The sequence below is a fragment of the Nipponia nippon genome, unplaced genomic scaffold (genome assembly GCF_047370975.1).
Source record: "Nipponia nippon isolate SJK-2023a ecotype South Korea unplaced genomic scaffold, ASM4737097v1 scaffold_2, whole genome shotgun sequence".
Classification (NCBI taxonomy): Eukaryota; Metazoa; Chordata; class Aves; order Pelecaniformes; family Threskiornithidae; genus Nipponia; species Nipponia nippon.
In genome coordinates, this window is record NW_028262336.1 from 110,275,027 (window position 1) to 110,290,061 (window position 15,035).

Consider the following 15,035-nt stretch of genomic DNA (forward strand, 5'->3'; position numbering starts at 1 on the left):
TAATTGAGTTGTTGATGATCACAAATAGATTATTTTGCTCATTTTGGCATTAGAAGGAAAAATATTTCCTTTCCTTGTCAGGCTTTGTAAAAGATACAGTAAAGTTACTTTACTTTAAGAACTGCATGGTAGCTTTATGAAGGGAGAGCTCCAGGTAAAACAGACCGAGACATTGGCACTGTATCTTTGCTATTTTTTATTTATTCAGGCCCCAAGTCTGGCCGCTGGATCAGTGTGAAGAATCTCCTGAACCTATGTAGGGCCTCCCTGATTACAGTGCAGGGTTGGGGCCCAGCCTTTTCCTCCCTCCAGGTTGAGCAGGAGTACTTTTTTCTGGCAGGTATACAAGCATCTACAAGACAGAAAAGGAAAAGTAGTTCTCCTCTCCATTGTGTGCAGCAGTGTTTTGCTAAAAACCAAGGGCTTAGGTCTTTCACTGTCCTGTTTTCTGTATAGTGGTCTGTCTCTGGGAAAAGTTTTTGATCTGGCAGTGACTTAATGCTTTATATTCGTTCTGCCCATATTGTAGGTATTTAACAAGGTACTGCATACTGGGTAATAAGCCCTGAATAAAACTCACTTCTCCGCTGCATAGTATCAGTGACTGTACTTTATGACTGAAACTAGGCAGGAATCAGAAAGTATTCCTACAACAACCAGAGGACAGGAATATACCTTGTCATGTCTGTGCCCTAAACATGTTCTGTTTGCCACTTATTATCTATGTAAATGTGAGTCCACTATCCTTTATCTTTTCTTTGTACTTACCTCTGTTTGACCACATCCTTTCTTGAATGCCCCTTGGATGCTATGATATGTTCAGTTCAACACTTTAGTAACTGGAAGATGAGAACTGTATCTGTCACAAAGCTTCATACTGGCAGGAGTTTGACTTTTGGCTATTACTACTCTCTTTCTAACTGAGCCAATTATCTTGTAGTATTAATATTAAATTATGTCTCTAAGGAAAAGTGATGTTGTTTTCCTTGGTTTGTTTTTTTTTTTTTTTCCCCTGGGAAAATAATTTATACTTTCCTTTTTTTTTTTATTGTATCATGTTTCATTTTATTTATTTATAAGAGAAATAAATTATTTTATTTAATTTTTACTTATTGTATCCTATTTTATTTAGTGTTTTTGCATCACGGAATGACAAAATATGTTTTCAAACAAGATATATTTACCTGTCATGCATTTCTCCCATTCCTAGTATTCTTTGTTTAGTAGATTAATTATTTTGTTCTTCAAGGGTTTCTCTTTTTTGGAAGAAATTTACTTTTAGCTTTATGTCTTTTACAGAAATGCCGTTGTCGTATTTGTAATAGTGCTGCGTGCAGAGCATGGCTTACATTTTTGTCTGTCGTGTTTTGGGACTCAGTAGTAGTTTGTGTGGTGGATTTCTGTATTGTTAGGAATTTCTTTTTCTTTCTGCTTAGTAATTTTTTTTTTTTTAAAGGGAAGCAAATGTATGCTTTTTGGGTATTTCTTTTAGACTTCTGTTGTCACTGTGGCTCCAGCTGATGTACAGAACCATAGTTTCTAGATACTGTCAGGTACGTAAGATGCAGATTATCTTTACAAACCTAGGTATAAAGAAAGAGACTACGGGGGTTTAGTTCTTGATTAAGTCACTTAGCAACGTTCTATTATGTCTCACATGCAGCACGAAGGGGTGCAAGAAATATTAGATGGGACAGTGTTTGTGTATGTTGAAAAAGGTTTACTGTTTCCTGTTTTGGTCTGTACAATCATATTCTCAAACAGAAATGTTGTGAGCAAACATTAGGCAATGTGATCCTGATGTGATCTTTTACTTCCTCTTTAGTTCTCCAGATTTTGACCAGCTACATCAATTTGGCTCAAATGACACTGAAACTCATGACATATTTTTAATATGTCTGGTTTATATCTGTATGCTGTATATTTTAAATGTATTTATATATTTTATATTCTAAATACATGTTTATTCTATATTGGAACAGGATTAAGGAAACAAATCCTTCATTAGATTCCTCATAATTAGTTTTAAGAGCTGGATATTTACTTCTGAAGAATGTAGGATATTCACATGCATTTGGACTATTGAATTTTAATGACATTTACTGTCATATCAGGTTCCCTTTATTTTCACTCCGCTTCTACAGTTGTTACTGACCATTTCTGCTGTTTTGTAAGTTGAACAGCAGGAGGAGCTCCAGACTTAATTCACAAACTATGTTTTTGTTTCAGTAAACTTAGCCAGAGTAATTTTGTTTCTGTCAGCTTTCAGCAAGTCTTTTCCCTGGAAACTTGATCCTACTTCAAAAGTGTAAGTCTCCCATTGTTGGTAACAGAATAGTTTACTACTTTTTTTTTTTTTTTAATGTTATGGTAAGTAGCCTCTCTGGCTTTAAACCCACACTTAGGAGAGTGTAGTGTTTTTGTAGCTATAGTTTAAGTGGCAGAGAAAATAGATGTCAGTATAAATGTACATTTAAGAGAAAATGGAGACAAAAGTCTGAAATTCATGGTAGTAGTATCTTAAAAGAAGATAGAGTAATTAGGAGAACCTCAAGAATTTTGGCAGGCTAAGGGTAATAAAAAAGTGAATGCTAGAACATGCTTCAGTCTCTAACAAGTAAGAAGATGTCTAATATGTATATTATAAAAATAATACTGTTGAGTTTTAGTGCCGGCAAGTACCACAGTATTAATTAAATCCTATTACTTCTCAGTAAGTGCAGATGCAGTTATAAATAATTCTCAAGGCCCTGATCTTGCAAAGATGTAGTAGCCTTGCTGACTTCTTCCGGGTCATAAAAAAAGAAAAAAAGCGCTGGAAGAGACATTTTGAGGTCAACTATTTGCCTTGGAGGTGGGATTGATTGTGCTTAAGCCACTTCTGATGGAGGCACAGAACTGTTCATGAGAACCGCCAGTGGTCAGCTTAGTGTATTTGGTGTTGGCTCCTGTTTCCCTGACCTTTGGTGCTTACCAGGCTGGGCTGACTTTGCTGGCTGTAATTCACTGTTGGGATTTTTGCCAAAATGTCATAGATTTTATTCAACTTGCAACTGGGATGTGCTTGCAGGGTGTTCCACTCTGTGCTGGTCCATCTCTTTGGGACTGCAGGAATAAATAAGACTGGCCTTGGAGATGAACGAATTGATGCCAAAATAAGCCAGTTTCCTGCTGTGTAGGAAAGAGAAGCCACCACAGCAACTGCAGGCGTTTTGGATCTTGGGGTGACCAGTTGAGCAGAAATTAGGAATAACTCATCTTCTTTCTTGTTGGGACTGTACGTAGGCTGCCGGCTTCAGGGGAGAGTGGGCAGCACTTTTCTGTTTTTCAGAGGGGTAGATTCAATGCCAAGGTACCTAAACATGACTGGATGTTTCTCAAGTTGCTAAAAGCTGCAAGTAATGTTGAGGTTTGCAAGTTACTTGTAAACAACCTTGTTTATTGCTACTTTTTGTTAAATTATTTTTAGTTTTATGAAAAAGTGTTCTCTGTTGGGAACATATGGAAAATAGCCCAGACCCTTTGTGGAATATGTGAGAAAACTTGTCACTCTGTTCAAATTGAAAGCTGAAGTGGAAAAATAATGCAAAATTTAAAAAGAACCAGGAAATCTTTAAAACAAAGTGCTCATAGAGAAGGAAAACTTTCTATAGCTATCTATTTATAAGCAAGGGAAGGCATGCCTTCTATTAAACCAACTAGTGTAGGTGCAAGAAGTCCATTTAACTTACCAGTCACTAAGCTTTTTGGAGGAAAACCTGAAAGTTATTGAAAAGGCTTGCTGTGAAGCAGAATTCAAGCTTCAGGAATTATTTCTTTATTCAAAACATTGTGGAAGGACAAAGAAATTGTTGTTGATTTGAAAACAAAGTCAAATCTAAAAGTTGCATACAGTGTTGATACCAAACCAATATCCCAAATTACCCCCTAACCTCGTCCAAAATATTCTGTGAAGTACTATTAACAGAAAGAAAAAAGGAATGTGAGATATAGGTGCTAGTTTATGGTTGATGAGAGTACAAACGCTTTCTATTATTATTATTATTTTTAAGAAATCCAGAGTCTTCTATAAATCATGGTTAAGAGTCTCCCTTCAGGTAAAGAATTAAATTTCACAGTCTGGCATGTAATGAAAATTGGAAGGGGTTTTCCTTGTCTTGATCTCTTTAAGTTAACCTGAGGGGTTCATCTCACTTTTATCTTCCACTAACAAGATTTTTTCAAGTCTCTTTGAAAGTTTTGACAGAATCTGTTTTATTAGCGATAGTTAACTTAGTGTTCTGTATTTTTGTGGAGGTCAACAGGATAATAATTTTTCTCAAAAAAAAAAAAAAAGTCAGGATATATCAGGGACTACCTTTAATAGCCACCGATAAGAATTCTTGCCAAGCAGCTAATTTGCAATTGTTAAGAGTCTGAATGCTCATGTTCTGAAGAACAATGATCCTTACTCAAGTATCGCTAATGTCCAAGTTTATAAAAAGCATTCTTAATAGAATAGATTAAAGTCATGCTATACAAAACAGTCTTAGTTTCCTTCCAAATATACAGCTTAAATGAAAGTGATTTTAGAAGTCTGCATTTTATTTAGACTCAGTGAAGTCATACAAGCTTAGAAATAATTATTTATAATCACATACTACATCTTTGTTCTTCACAGGGACACAGCCTTTTTGTTTGAAGCCTGCTGTTCTTGAAGAATAACCAAACCTCATTGTGTCAGTTAACTTCTTTTTAAAATTGGTTTTTAAATTGGTTTGGCTACATTACTTCTTTTAAAAATAGTGCTGGGCTGCATACTGTAAAAGTAAGGTGTCTGGATTTTTTAACAGAGTTTATCCTTTAATATAAAGCCGGAATTGACATCAAAGAAATTACTGTTTTCTTTGATATTTTGACTTTCTTTAGGAGGGTACTGAGATTTCTCTTTGTAAAGTTTCTGAGCTCACATTCTGACATGAAGTACATAAGAAAATTTTCATTCTTTCCTGATCTTTGTTATAAATACAACTGCTTTGGTATTTGAAATCAGGTGTTCAGAGTGAATTAAGTTATTGGAATACATTTTAAGACAAAATGAAAGCAGAGCACACTTCTTTTGTTCATTTTTGTGCTTCTCAGTCTTTCACAGTTTTGGACACTTAAGCATGTGAGTTATGCACTTCTACAGGAACAACGAAATAAGGTTCATTATTACAATAAAAGGGACTGCTTTTAATTCTTGATTTTTTTTTTTTTTTTTTAAAGTCAAAGTAGCTAACTGAAAGTTTGGCATAGAGAAAAATATTCTTTTCCACTGTAGATGAGTTCATGTATATATTTATTGATGCTGTTTCTGATTTGTTCAGAGTGAGATTTATATACCAGTGTCCTTTTTTTTTTTTTTTTTTTTGCATACATGTAATAGGATATTTCCTACATCTAAACTAAAAGCAATTTTTTTTTTAGTGTCTAGTAATGTAAAAATGCCCTCTTGATTTCAGGAAGTCATCTTTTAGATTAATAATTGTGATTTCTGGTGTGTATGTCTGTAATGGATAGAAATTTTGGTATTTCCTTTTCCTGCTCTTCCAGAAGTGCATTCAGGTGCTTTAAGTTTCACATAAGGGCTTAAGAAAATTTATGTGCTCAAGTTCAAGGGTAGTTGGGAAAACTTCTTGTAGCACTGCAAGTACCAAAAATCAATCCATACCTGTTTTTTTGACCTCAGATACCTTGGAAGAAAGGTTCTGTGGTAAGAAATCTTTTTGACTAGAGCATGTAGTTCTCTGCAAAGTTCTGTTGTGATTCATCAGACGACCATTCTTCCATCTTCTTTGCGGGCATTTTCAAAGGCATCTTCCCATGGAAAAGGCTGTGCTGTTCATCCTCTTGGGATTCAGGTATACAACATGCAGTCCTGTCAGGAAAGCCTAAGTTCCAGAGAAGAGCAAGAGCTCATAGCTGAGCTCAAGACTTCTGTTAGTTAGCTCTAGTTGGTACCTTGCTAAGCCTGAGGGTGACATAGGCATCCTAGGTACCTATTTGAAGCACTCTGAATCACCTTGCTGGGGCCCAGAATTCATATTTTAAGTGAAAGGGTATCCAGACAGGGTGCTTGATTCTTGCCCTGGCTTGCTTAGCTGACCTGAATCCTTTTTCTTCCTTAGGAAGTGCTGTAACCATGTTTCAATGTATTTGCCAGCTTCGGAGACAGCAGTACAATGTTCTGCTAGTGGCATTAGTATGCCATGTGCATCATCCTCCCCATTGTATTCTGCCTGTCTGCTCAGCTGGTGCAGCAAGCAGGCTGCAAATTACAGCATACAAGAAAACCTGTCTTTGGGCACTTCTCTGCAGTTGTCGCCAAATGGAGCTCCAGTTGGTTTCCAATGCAGATTTTAGCTGTCTGTTTCCAGAACATTAACCTTTCTGGCTAGTAGCAGTAACCCTTAGCAGAAATTTTACTGGTAGCAGAATGCTTGTTAGCGTAGTTCAGTATGGGTCGTAATAGCTTCCTTTTTGATTTCTTTTCCCAAAAATACTTGAATGCATTTCCTGTTGGAGATAAAAATTGTAACTTGGCTGAATAAATGGAGAGGCAGCTTGCCAAAGAGTGACCAGAAAGAGTGTGCTCATATTAAATCAGCTGCTTCTTGCAGTTTTATTTGAATTTTTTACTATTTGTTTTAAATAAAAGAAGCAAAGCTAGACAACTATCCAAGCCCACAGTTGATAACAGCTTGAAAATCATGCATAAAGTGATTCTTAGAATGGCTGCTACTTTAACATGTAGTATAATAAAAATAATTATATGCACAGTAAAGTCATCAACAGTTATTAGCATGTAGATTATGAAGCTTGCTTTGCTCTGACCAGTGAGCAGTTCAGGGGCAGGCTAAGCTGTAGTGCTTTGGAAACTCTGCTCCTTTTTATATAGAGTCAGTCACTATTAGTTAATTCATTAACTAAAGTCCTTGTCCTTTCATTCTGTCAATAGAGGAGTAACGTGCAGTGGAATGCCTTCTTTTGGTAGGGTTTTGTTGGGAGGGTTTTGTGTGCATTTTCAAATACACTTGGTTTCACATTTGAAAAAAACGATCAAAGAAACACCATACACCTGGGATAGAAGATGGTGAACTTTGAGTTTCCCCTTTAGCTTCAGGAGAAATTAACTTTACAGTCTTGGATCAGCCCTCAAAAAGGCTCTGCATCCTACACAGACAAGCTCTATCTTTGTCACAGGGCAGTTTAAAGTGCTAAAGGAGTGTATTGATAGAAGTCTTCATCTTGGAGTTTTATGTGGTCTTTTAGATAATCTGGCCTGGGTCAGAGAGTGTTTTGAAGATACAAGCCGAGACCCTTGAACAGCATTAGAAATTTCATTCAAAGGGCTGAGGGAAAAGAAGTTTGGCTTGCTGTCACAATTGCAGTCCCCACTGCTGCCAAGAAGTTGTGCTACAGTGGTTTAGATTAGCATGAATTTGAACGCTGAAATACTGTGCCTGGGAAATGTTGTGTTCTTGCAGTTTCACTAAGGTGATGAAGCTGTGAGTAACTGAGGTTGGGTAATAATTTGCTAGCAAGCATATGCTTTTTTCCTGTCATCTGGAAACAGTGAAGTTGCTAATGGCTGCTACCGTTTGAGTGCCTGGAATCAAGCAAGACTCTTCAATAAGGGAGCATGTAGTTTGTCTGTGAACTCTTCCAAATACTTTTCCACCCACATCCTCCAGCCAGACTTCAGTTTTACAGATCTAGCAGAGACTGTAGGATTTCCTGTTCTGCTCAATGAGTATTCTTTTTTTTGGGAAAGATTCAAGTCTTTTAAATTAATTTCTTCCCTTTTCCTCATTGTCTTCTAATCTTATCTAGTGTTAGACCTTTCATTCTGCAGTGAGTAGCATAAATCTTGAAGGTGGGGGCTCAGAAAAGAATCAGTCATATGCTTGCTCTTGCCACTGAAAGGCAAGATTGTCTATTAATAGTAGTTCCAGGAGCTGAGTTTTTGGTTATAGGACATCAACTTCAGATAGCTGAGGTTTTGGCTAATTTCTATTCCTAAATAATCCCAAAGAGAAAGTTTTCCTGGAATCAGTGCAAGTTTGGGGTTAGGCTTTCTTCAATGATAGTTCGTCTTTCTTCATTTGTGAAAAGAAAGTTCATGTATGAGGTAGGACCAAATTCGAAAGTTGTGAATTAAATCTGTGTTTTGGTGTCTGGAATGATTACTGCTTAGTGGGTATAGACTGGTATTAGAGAAAGATTTTTGAAGATGTACTATCCACTTCCTGGAGCAGTAGCTTTTTTCAGTACCCAATACTAATTTTGAAGTGTGTTATTGAATATTATCATCTGATTGTGAAAGTTGCTTTATATTATCATATTTTAACCACTTTCTTTGTAACTCCTATGACATTTCAGTGGCTAGCAAACAAACAAACAAACAACAGATGCCAGATAATTTAAGGTATAATAATCACCACTCACTGCTGTCAGGATTGACCAAAAGTAATTTAAATACCAGTCTTGTGTCCTAAGACACTAGTGCTGTTTGAGGATCTTTCAGCATCTTTGGTCTTTGTAAACTGGTGTAGTAGGCAAGGCAGAAATGGAGAAATAACTGAGATCAGAACTAGAAACATTTTTTTTTTTTGGTGTTCTGTATAAAAAAATGTTGTTTTTCAAAACTTTTTTGCAATTTTCTGTAGGCAAGAGGAATATTAACACACATCTTTCATTAAATGTGGGAAGGGTTTGATCCTGACAGTGTTCTACCAGAAGTGACTGACATTAACTTTGTTTAGTTATTGTTAAAATGGTTGTTTAATCAGGCCCTAATTGTACTCAAAATGTCAAGATTGTCACATCTTCAAACATTAGCCAGGGTAGGGGACTAGTTCCCCTGGGGAGTCTGCCTTAAGCCAGTATAGTCTGTTACTGCTATTTTCCTGCGTGGGTGGATGAGTATAGCGCTTTTCCAAAAGACAAAACTATTACAGACTGATTTTTTACCCCCACTTTGGACAGGGACAGTGTATTACAAAATACCTATCAGAAAGACTTCTCCGCATCCTCTTCATCATTGGGTAAGTTCCTGGGGACAATGCACATGTTCAAGGAGTGCTGAGGATGAGGAAGAAATACGTACTTACCTTCTCCCTGTAATATATTAATGTCAGCTCTTCTGTCCATGAAGAAATATCACTGCTTTCTCCTGCTAGTATGTATCTGCATTTTTGACAGAAATGAAATGAAACATGAAGTAGTTTCACAGTCCTTCCCTTCAGCCCCCCAGCAAACACGTTAACCTAGTATTTCAACAGAGTGTGGTAATCCCTTGCAGGTAGTATGAAACATTGTTCTCCTCTGATAAAGCTGGAATCTATCTTATACTGCAGCTGTGTGGTCTTAGTGCTAGGCTCCATATGATGTCTTCACAGAGTCACAGAATAGTTGAGGTGTGAAGGGACCTCTGGAGGTCATCTGGTCCAGCCCCCTTGCTCAAGCAGGGCCACCTAGAGCCAGGTGGCCAGGACCATGGCCAGGCGGCTTTTGAGTATCTCCAAGGTTGGAGACTCCGCAACCTCTCTGGGCAACCTGTGCCAGTGCTCGGCCACCCTCACAGGGAAAAAGTGTTTCTTGATGTTCAGAGGGAACCTCTTGTGTTTCAGTTTGTGCCCATTGCCTCTGGTCCTGTCAGTGGGCACCACTGACAAGAGCCTGGCTCCATCTTGTTTGCACCTTCCCTTCAGGTATTGATACTCATTAATAAGATCCCCCTGAGCATACCTGTATTTTTGACAGATGTTGCTATGGTAGTTGCAAAATACTGCTAGAGTATGCGATACAGGTAATATAAAGGATACTAGAAAAATAAAACAAAATACAGTGACATATTCCAGAAGGAGTACTGTGGCTTAGAGAAGTAACCCCCCCCCGCTCTGCATCACAGTGCAGTGAGGCTGGGGAGGGAATTGTAGCTGCAGTTGTAAGCAGCACATTGGCAAATGCAGTATCCCCAGTGGACTTCGGTTTTAGGTCTTTTCTTTTGTGCGTGGGAGTGGGAAGGAAGAAGGGGTAGGTAAGTGGATAGGGACCAGCTGACTCTTTCATAGCTGGTGTCTAACTAAGCCTTTGATCAGAGGCCTTAAAATAACATGGTTCTCATCTTCGGTGTTCAGCTATTGTAGTCTAGCTGATGTGTGTTTAAATTTCAGTGACTAGTTACCATTTCATTAAGAACCAAAAGCACAAGAGCATGAAAGAAGAAAGAAGGGAGGGACTGTGATTTTCTAGAGAGAAACAGTCTTTACTCTGAGACCCCAGAAAATGCTATAAATAACTTAACACTTGGACTTGGTATGTGAAATGAGGGAGCAAGAACATTTTTGCCATTTGGAGTGCACACACAACTACAAGCAGATTTCAGTTCTGATTTTGTTGTTGTCTCCAAAGAGTTGTGTGGCCCTGAGTAGCTTGTGGAAGGTGTAAGTTTGCAAAGCCTTTGTTTGCTTGATACATTTGTAGTTGGTTTACTTTTTAGGGTCAGAGTCTCAGGAAGTTTGAGCCCAAGTATAGGCTGCATACACCTCTGAACTACTTTTATAACTGCTTTTTGTTCATTCTCAGTTTATGCGTGTGCATGCAGATGCATGGTGTCTTCCTCCCCAGGTGTGTCTTCTGTGATAGTGTCTTGAACACTAGTGCTAGTGTTTGATGTTAGGCTAGTTGTGCTAGTGTTTGTTGTTAGGCTCAGGAAGCTTGGCCATGTTTGAATTCCACATCACATACTAAAATAGTCACATGGCTTAAAGCTGTAAGATACTTTCTACATGGTTCAGGGAGTCCCCAGAGCTTGAGGTGTGATTCACGCGTGGGAGGTGGTTGTGTCTCCTTGGTGTTTCTATTGCTCCAGCAAAAGACAAGACTGCAAAGTCAGCAGTGCTTACTGGTTGGTTTCCTGCCCTAGCTGAGGATTTGGCTTACACCACAGCCAAAGCCAGCTCCATTTTCTCATCAGTCACATGGTGCAGCCTTGGCATGGGAATGGCACTTGAGTGCCAGTGGCTTCTTGTGGATCAAAAGCCACGGCCTGGCCACCCATGGCGTTGCCATGGTCTGTTTGAGCTACGTGTTTGCCACATCTCTGAAAATCATAGTCAACATCTGCTGAATTTGGTATCCAGAAAAATTGAGTTACTGTGAAGCACTGTGCCATAACTAGTCTGTGACTTAGTTTTACTATTTGAAAAATAAAGTCAAACATGCTCAGTAAGGTTCTTGAGGCTTACCTGGTGTATTTTATGACATCCTGTGACTTGGTGGTGAAGACTGTAGTTTATGTAGCTCAACTGACTGACTGGTGTGGGATTCTTGTATTTCCTTAGGTATAACATTGATCCTGGCTTGTACTGTCCATTTTTCTCTCTTGGGGCATGCATGGAAGGTTTGAACTCTTTGTTCAGTCAGCTCCTAGGAATCTCCCTTTATGCTGAACAGACACGGAGAGGAGAGGTTTGGTCTGAAGATGTTCGAAAGTTGGTAAGTATTCTTGTTTCCAGCACCTGAAACGACAAAGGGAAGTTAGACAAGAGGGTGTGCACCTCTGAGCCATGAATCAGATTTTGTTTTTAAATTACTTGGGTACCTATCAAAAGCACACACTAGTTGTCTAACTTTAGTTGAAGTTAGACCTCAAGGGCTTTATACTCTCTCTAAGTGCCTTTTATATGCTTGGTATTTTATGGCCTTTATAATATCTGTGTGTGAAGGGTGCCTGAATCAGAAGCAGTTTCTCTGTTCAGAGATTATTGTTGTACCTTTCAAGCCGTCCTTCTGAATGAGCCCTCCTAGTGTTTTTTAGTTTCAATTTGTAGGTGACTGTAGACGACTAGAATGCTGTAGGAGCATATTCTAGGAGTCATGTGTCTTTGCCTCATTTTTTTATCCTGTATGTCATCTTTACTTTGAGATTGGTTTTTGTGTCTTTATTTTTCTGCCCTCTTTTTAGGGGAGGGTGGAAATAAAAACTTGGGCAATAATTCACTCATCAGATTCCTGGGTTCCTCTGTTGTCTTCCTTCCATGTATTCACTGCCAGATCTTCCTCACTGCTCTTCCACCTCCAGCCTCCAGCAAGAGCTGCTGTTCTTTATATCCTGTGGGTCAATTTATAATTACTCCTTACTCTTTCTATTTTTATTTCCATGGTAGATCAGCTCCTGTTATTGTTGACTTCTCAGAAGTCATTTAGGGGCTACAGACAGTGTTACTTTTAATACCACTCTGTGACCCATTAGTTTTGAGTGAGGTGCAGAAATGGCTGAAGTTTGAGGGGTAGGTTGTGAATCTTGTGTATATTTCTTTCCAACTAAAATTACCAACAGATATTATGTTAATTACTCCCAGTTTATTTGTCATTTATTCATTATAAATCTTTGGATTAGAATACTGTGTCTTCAATTTACACATCTTATCAGTGCTTTCACTGTGGAAATGATACTTTTTTTTCTTCAGGCTGTTGTTCATGAAACTGAAGGTTTGCTAGGATACATCTATTGTGACTTCTTTCAGCGACCTGATAAACCACATCAGGTAACATTTATGATCTGATTCCAGCATGGGTTTTATTTGAGTAACGACTGTAGCGTTGGGGCCATTTGCATTCAATGTAAGTTTAGTAAAAGTTACCTTGATTTAAAATAAATTAAATTTAAACAGAGAAAGTCTGTAACTTCAAATGTGGTTTTAGGTAAAATAATTTTGTGAGTAACCTTTTGTTTCAAAAACATCACCTGATAGGCTGAACTCAGACTCTTTGTTCTACAGAATGACAGGCACTATGAAACGTCATAGAAGTCTGTTTAGAGAAATGGTAGATTTTTTAAAACACCTATTTTCTGGCCTACTATTTACAAGTAAAAACAATCTGAAATTTTAATACTCTCTAAAGGTGAAAGCTTATAATCACAACTAATTTTTATTCAAAATTCTACTTAAAACTGTAGATGGTTCCAACTGTTGTGACTGACTCACTCATGCTGCCTAGTGCCAGTTTATTAACTATACGATGCAGTACAGTAGACGCTTCACTCTGTAAAAGCATCTGCAAATTATCACCTTTAGTGAGGTGGTAAGTGGACAATCTTTAAATCTACATTAGTTTAATATATGACTCTGTTTCGCTCATATTTCACAATATACTAGGAGTGCTGTGCAGTATATTTCATAAAGAAGTTACTGCTGAAGAATGAGGAGAGAACTTAATCTATAAATTATAGATTTGGCACATCGGTAAATTTCTTTGAGCTAGTGATATTTTTTAGAAAAATTGAGAGGTTTTGATAATTCTAAACCAAAAACAATTAAATTTTATTTTCTAAAAGGAACACAGTCTTTTCTTTATGGAATAAGGTGGTTTCCTTATGAATATGAAGCAAATAATAAACATGGAGAAACAGTGTGCTGCTATTGAGCAACACTGTTGATGATCATTGAATTCAACTTGTGTAACTGAGTATATGTTTAGTTTTGATTTAGTAGTTTAATAATTTCATCATTGTTTTAATATCATTGATATAATGACATTGGCTGTCCATATGTTTGCCTTAATCTTGAAAAGGATTGCCACTTTACAGTTCGTGGAGGCAGGCTAAGGGAAAATGGAGAGTACCAGCTGCCTGTAGTTGTTCTTATGCTTAGCCTGCCCCATTCAACAAGGGGTGCACCAACGCTACTAAGCCCTGGCATGATGGAGAATCTCTTCCATGAAATGGGACATGCTATGCATTCTATGCTGGGAAGAACTCGATACCAACATGTCACTGGTAAGAAAGTTAGAATAGTGGTTTTTTTATTTTAGTTAAATGTTTAATTTCTAGAAGAAGGGAGTAGATTAAAAAAAAAAAAAGAAAGAAAAAAAAAAAACAAGGAAAAAAAAAATGAACCAGAAATGGTTGAGTCATGTTGATACTTCTACATCTTTGATGACTTGAAAATACAATATCAGATCCCCAGATATTATCTAAAACCCAGTCAAACAGCCCTTGAATATTCTTCTTCTCCTAAGAAGAATTAGGCATTTGTATCTCTTCTTTCTGTACTGCTAATCTTTGTTCTAGTGGTGGTATCCACTCTTGTGAGTTTGCCCTATGTGGAGTTTATAATAATGGAATAGTTGGAGGATTGAAAATAAATTGAGCTAAACTTGTACCTAGTGTAAAAGCACAATGAATCCTGGGTTGGAAATGATTTAGGAAATTGAATTAAGGAAAATTAGTAAATTAGTTCTTGCACCGAGCATACACTGGCAATAGGGAAAATCTGTAAAGCCAGGCCTTTTCTAGTTGATTCTGATCAAAGCAAAGTTGATAAATTAAAAATGTATTGTATTTGCAAGGGTGATTAACTGGTAAGCCTTTTTATCATACGTAAACGAACATGGATCAATATGCAATCACAGCTTAATGGATGCACAGAAAAGGAATATTGCCTTTTGTCATTTAGTCCCTCTTCTCAAGCAGTGGCAATGAGTGTATTGGCTTACAGCTCGCAGGCTGCTGTGGCCTTCTGCCGTTGTGGCAGATGGATCAGAGACATGCTCTGGCTAAAGTTGCTGTTCTGGCTTGCTACTTTTCTTATCTGCAGACAGCTTGGTACATCCTCTTCTATAAATAGTGTGCTCAAAATCCCATTTGCAGTAGATGTTCACTTATTAAAAAAAAAAAAAACAAACCACAACCAAACAGATGAAATTGTAGCTCCCTTGTCTGAAGGATTTTTTTAATGTTTTATCATTTTTGTATTATGCTAATGATACAAAGGGAAGTCCGTGGTAGTTATGTGTTATCAACAGATACTTTGCACCCAGTGACAAAATATTCTTTCTTAAGTCTTCCACTTAAAATTAGAATAGACTGAGCTGTTTGTAAGTATGTCACTACTGGACATTGTTAAAGCAAATGAACACTGTATACGCTTTTTCAGTATAAGCCCTATATACTCCTTGGGATGGTTGACTGCTCTCCCCCATCCCTTCCACACTCATATGGCGTT

The 15,035-nt window shown here is 37.6% G+C and overlaps 1 protein-coding gene across 4 annotated transcripts in view; it reads left to right on the forward strand.

Annotated features, from left to right (window-relative positions):
- Positions 1–15,035, forward strand: part of MIPEP (mitochondrial intermediate peptidase) — a 75,205-nt gene that overhangs the window by 18,517 nt on the left and 41,653 nt on the right. For all 4 annotated transcript variants that reach the window (XR_015705184.1, XM_087759460.1, XM_087759459.1 and 1 more), the window contains 3 exons: positions 11,370–11,523; positions 12,498–12,575; positions 13,603–13,807. Coding sequence is in view for 3 of the 4 variants with exons in the window: in XM_087759460.1 (XP_087615586.1) it covers positions 11,370–11,523; positions 12,498–12,575; positions 13,603–13,807 (437 nt within the window). In the remaining variant the exon portion in view is untranslated. The remainder of the gene's footprint in view (positions 1–11,369; positions 11,524–12,497; positions 12,576–13,602; positions 13,808–15,035) is intronic.